General features: G+C 41.5%; 1 protein-coding gene across 1 annotated transcript in view; it reads right to left on the minus strand.

Annotated features, from left to right (window-relative positions):
• The window catches only part of LOC109886949 (latent-transforming growth factor beta-binding protein 2), a 30056-nt gene that overhangs the window by 2469 nt on the left and 22587 nt on the right, over positions 1-5000 (minus strand). The window contains exons 5-6 of the mRNA XM_031811068.1: positions 3680-3811; positions 130-173 (exon numbers count right to left, since the gene is read on the minus strand). Of these exons, the coding sequence (XP_031666928.1) occupies positions 130-173; positions 3680-3811 (176 nt within the window). The remainder of the gene's footprint in view (positions 1-129; positions 174-3679; positions 3812-5000) is intronic.

The following is a 5000-nucleotide window of genomic DNA, read 5'->3' on the forward strand; positions in this document are numbered from 1 at the left end:
CAGCTACAGATCTAGAATGAGTAGAATGGACCTCCCCATTCAAGATAATGATGCCATAATGGATATTCTATGACTAGCGGTTCAGCTGCTGTATAAGGACTCATCGGGTCCAGGTACTGTAAAACTCACCTGTCCAGGAGTCTCATTCGCTTTGAACTGGTCACAGGTCAGTACTAAAGGAAACACAAAACAAAACCATCACATTTGGATCGACACAACACAACATGTACATTTGACAAAACACAACCATCACACCGGGATCAACACTACACAGCACAACACAACACAACATTACACAGCACAACACAACACAACACAACATTACACAGCACAACACAATCACACCAACACAACACAATCCCATCTGCACAACAACACAACACAACATGTACATTTGACAAAACACAACCATCACACCGGGATCAACACTACACAGCACAACACAACACAACACAACACAACACAACACAGCACAACACAACACAACATTACACAGCACAACACAATCACACCTACACAACACAATCCCACCTGCACAACAACACAAAACAACACAACACAACACACCACCATCACACGTGCACAACAACACAACACACTACTACACACCACTACACCACACACAACAACACAACACAACACCATCACACGTGCACAACAACACAACACACTACTACACACCACTACAGCACACACAACAACACAACACACTACTACACACCACTACTACACACCACTACACCACACACAACAACACAACACACCACCATCATACGTGCACAACAACACAACACACTACTACACACCACTACACCACACACAACAACACAACACACTACTACACACCACTACAGCACACACAACAACACAACACACTACTACACACCACTACTACACACCACTACACCACACACAACAACACAACACACCACCATCATACGTGCACAACAACACAACACACTACTACACACCACTACACCACACACAACAACACAACACACTACTACACACCACTACACCACACACAACAACACAACACACTACTACACACCACTACACCACACACAACAACACAACACACTACTACACACCACTACACCACACACAACAACACAACACACTACTACACACCACTACACCACACACAACAACACAACACACTACTACACACCACTACACCACACACAACAACACAACACACTACTACACACCACTACACCACACACAACAACACAACACAACACTTAGTGAGGTGTGAAATCTATTGTGAATGTTTTGTAATGTTTTTAAACTGCCTTAAAACCTCTTTGGGATAGGGGGCAGTATTTTCACTTTTGGATAAATAGCGTGCCCAATTTCAACTTCCTGCTACTCATGCCAAGAATATAAGATATGCATATTATTAGTAGATGTGGATAGAAAACACTCTGAAGTTTCTAAAACTGTTTGAATCATGTCTGTGAGTATAACAGAACTTATGTAGCAGGCAAAACCCCGAGGACAAACCATTTAGAATTATTATTTTTTTGAGGTCACTGTCTGTTCAGTGAGTTCTCATTGGGAAACGATATTTCTTAGGCAGTTCCTCTACCGCTTCCACTGGATGTCACCAGACTTTTGTTATGTTACATTATGTTATGTTACATTATGTTATATTACATTATGTTATGTTACATTATGTTATGTTACATTATGTTATGTATGTTGTGTTACATTATGTTATGTTACATTATGTTATATTACATTATGTTATGTTACATTATGTTATGTTACATTATGTGATGTTACATGATGTTATATTACATTATGTTATGTTACATTATGTTATGTTACATTATGTTATGTTACATTATGTTATGTTACATTATGTTATATTACATTATGTTATGTTACATTATGTTATATTACATTATGTTATGTTACATTATGTTATGTTACATTATGTTATATTACATTATGTTATGTTACATTATGTTATGTTACATTATGTTATGTTACATTATGTTATGTTACATTATGTTATGTTACATTATGTTATATTACATTATGTTATTTTGTGTTATAATATTTGAAGTTATATGATGTTACTCTACACTATTTATACAATAGTATGTGAACACCCCTTCAAATGAATAGAGTTGGCTATTTCAGCCACACCCATTGCTAACTGGTGTATAAAATCGAGCACACAGCCATGCAATCTCCATAGACAAACACTGGCAGTAGAATGGTCTTACTGAAGAGCTCAGTGACTTTCAACGTGGAAGCGTTTTAGGATGCCACCTTTCCAACAAGTCAGTTCGTAAAATGTCTGCCATTCTAGAGCTGCCCTGGTCAACTGTAAGTGATGCTATTGTGAAGGAGAAACATCTAGAAGCAACAACAATTAAGCCGCTGAATCGCAAATCGTGTAAAAATTGTCTGTCCTCAGTTGCAAGACTCACAACCGAGTTAAAAACAGCCTCTTGAAGCAATGCCAGCACAAGAACTGTTCATCGGGAACGTCATGAAATGGGTTTCCATGGCCGAGCAGCCGCACACAAGCCTAAGATCACCATGTGCAATGCCAAGCGTCGGCTGGTGTGGTGGAAAGCTCACCGTGATTGGAGCAGTGGAAACACATTCTCTGGAGTGATGAATCATGCTTCACCATGTGACAGTCCGACGGACTAATCTGTGTTTGGCAGATGACTGCTACAATCCAGAATATATTGTGCCAAGTGTAAAGTTTGGTTGAGGAGGAATAATGATCTGGGGCTGTTTTTCGTGGTTCACGAGGCCCCTTAGTTCCAGTGAAGGGAAAGCTGAAAGCTACAGCATATAATTACATTCTAGACAATTCTGTGCTTCCAACTTTGTGGCAACCGTCTGGGGAAGGCCATTTCCTGTTACAGCAAAGCTAGGTCCATACAGAAATGGTTTGTCGAGATCGGTGTGGAAGAACTTGACTGGCCTGCGCAGAGGCCTCAACCCTATCATACACCTTTGGAATAAATTGGAATGCTGACTGTAAGCCAGGCCTAATCGCCCAACATCAGTCCCCGACCTCACTAATGCTCTTGTGACTGAATGGTAGCAAGTCTCCACAGTAATGTTCCAACATCTAGTGAACAGCCTTCCCAGAAGAGAGGAGGCTGTTATAGCAGCAATGTTCCAACATCTAGTGAACAGCCTTCCCAGAAGAGAGGAGGCTGTTATAGCAGCAATGTTCCAACATCTATTGGAAAGCCTTCCCAGAAGAGTGGAGGCTGTTATAGCAGCAATGTTCCAACATCTAGTGAACAGCCTTCCCAGAAGAGAGGAGGCTGTTATAGCAGCAATGTTCCAACATCTAGTGAACAGCCTTCCCAGAAGAGAGGAGGCTGTTATAGCAGCAATGTTCCAACATCTAGTGAACAGCCTTCCCAGAAGAGAGGAGGCTGTTATAGCAGCAAAGGAGGGGACCAACTCCATATTAGAGCCCATGAATTGGAAAGAGATGTTCGACGAGAAGGTGTCCACATACTTTTGGACATGTAGATGTTGTTATGTAATGTTAGATATAGCTGTAATTTAGGACTGTTAAAATAGGAGCCTAGTTATATTTCCGATCCAGGCCTTCCTCGTCTAAGGAGTGATCGTATTGTAATGTATGGTGTCGTGGGAAGCAACGCGTCATAGTAGCAGATTCTACCATCACCTGAGCACTGAGCCTGTTTGTTGTCGTAGTTACTGTATCCAGGGTGACAGAGGCAACTGTAGCTTCCTTTCTGGTTCTGGCAGTCCCCGCCCACTCCACAGATACCAGCGATCTCATTACACTCATCTATGTCTGTGGAAGAGAGAGATAAAAAGAGAGATGAGTGTAGGGGGAGGGATAATAATGATTTTTTAATGATTTTTTAAATTTTATTTCACCTTTATTTAATCAGGTAGGCCAGTTGAGAACATGTTCTAATTTACAACTGCGACCTGGCCAATATAAAGCAAAGCAGTGTGACACATACAACAACACAGAGTTACACACGGAATAAACAAACGTACAGTCAATAACAATAGAAAAAGTCTATATACAGTGTGTGCAAATGGCGTGAGGAGGTAAGGCAATAAATAGGCCATAGCAGCGAAATAATTACAATTTAGCAAATTAACACTGGAGTGATAGATGAGCAGATGATGTGCAAATAGAAATACTGGTGTGCAAAAGAGCAAAAAAGTTAATTTAAACAATATGGGGATGAGGTAGGTAGATTGGATGGGCTATTTACAGATGGGCTGTGTACAGCTGCAGCGATCGGTAAGCAGCTCAGACAGCTGATAATAAGGAGGAAGAGGAAAAATAGGAGGATAATGATGGTAAGAGACAGAGAGAATGAGAGGTTAATGATGGTAAGAGACAGAGAGAATGAGAGGGAAATAAAGGGAGAGAAAAAGAAAGTGAGAGAAAGAGAAAGAGAGAGAGCAAGATTATCTAGAGGGAGTAAGCCATTCAGACAGTCTCAGATCTGCTGCATGCAAGTCAGTGTGGGGGTCACAGTTCAATCAGGTTTAGGGGCATTAAAGTCAGTGTGGGGGTCACAGTTCAATCAGGTTCAGGGGCATGCAAGTCAGTGTGGGGGTCACAGTTCAATCAGGTTTAGGGGCATTAAAGTCAGTGTGGGGGTCACAGTTCAATCAGGTTTAGGGGCATTTAAGTCAGTGTGGGGGTCACAGTTCAATCAGGTTTAGGGGCATTTAAGTCAATGTGGGGGTCACAGTTCAATCAGGTTTAGGGGCATTACAGTCAGTGTGGGGGTCACAGTTCAATCAGGTTTAGGGGCATTTAAGTCAATGTGGGGGTCACAGTTCAATCAGGTTTAGGGGCATTAAAGTCAGTGTGGGGGTCACAGTTCAATCAGGTTTAGGGGCATTTAAGTCAGTGTGGGGGTCACAGTTCAATCAGGTTTAGGGGCATTTAAGTCAGTGTGGGGGACACAGTTCAATCAGGTTTAGGGGCATTTAAGTCAGTGTGGGGGTCACAG

Source organism: Oncorhynchus kisutch, unplaced genomic scaffold, assembly GCF_002021735.2.
Source record: "Oncorhynchus kisutch isolate 150728-3 unplaced genomic scaffold, Okis_V2 Okis01b-Okis20b_hom, whole genome shotgun sequence".
Taxonomy (NCBI): domain Eukaryota; kingdom Metazoa; phylum Chordata; class Actinopteri; order Salmoniformes; family Salmonidae; genus Oncorhynchus; species Oncorhynchus kisutch.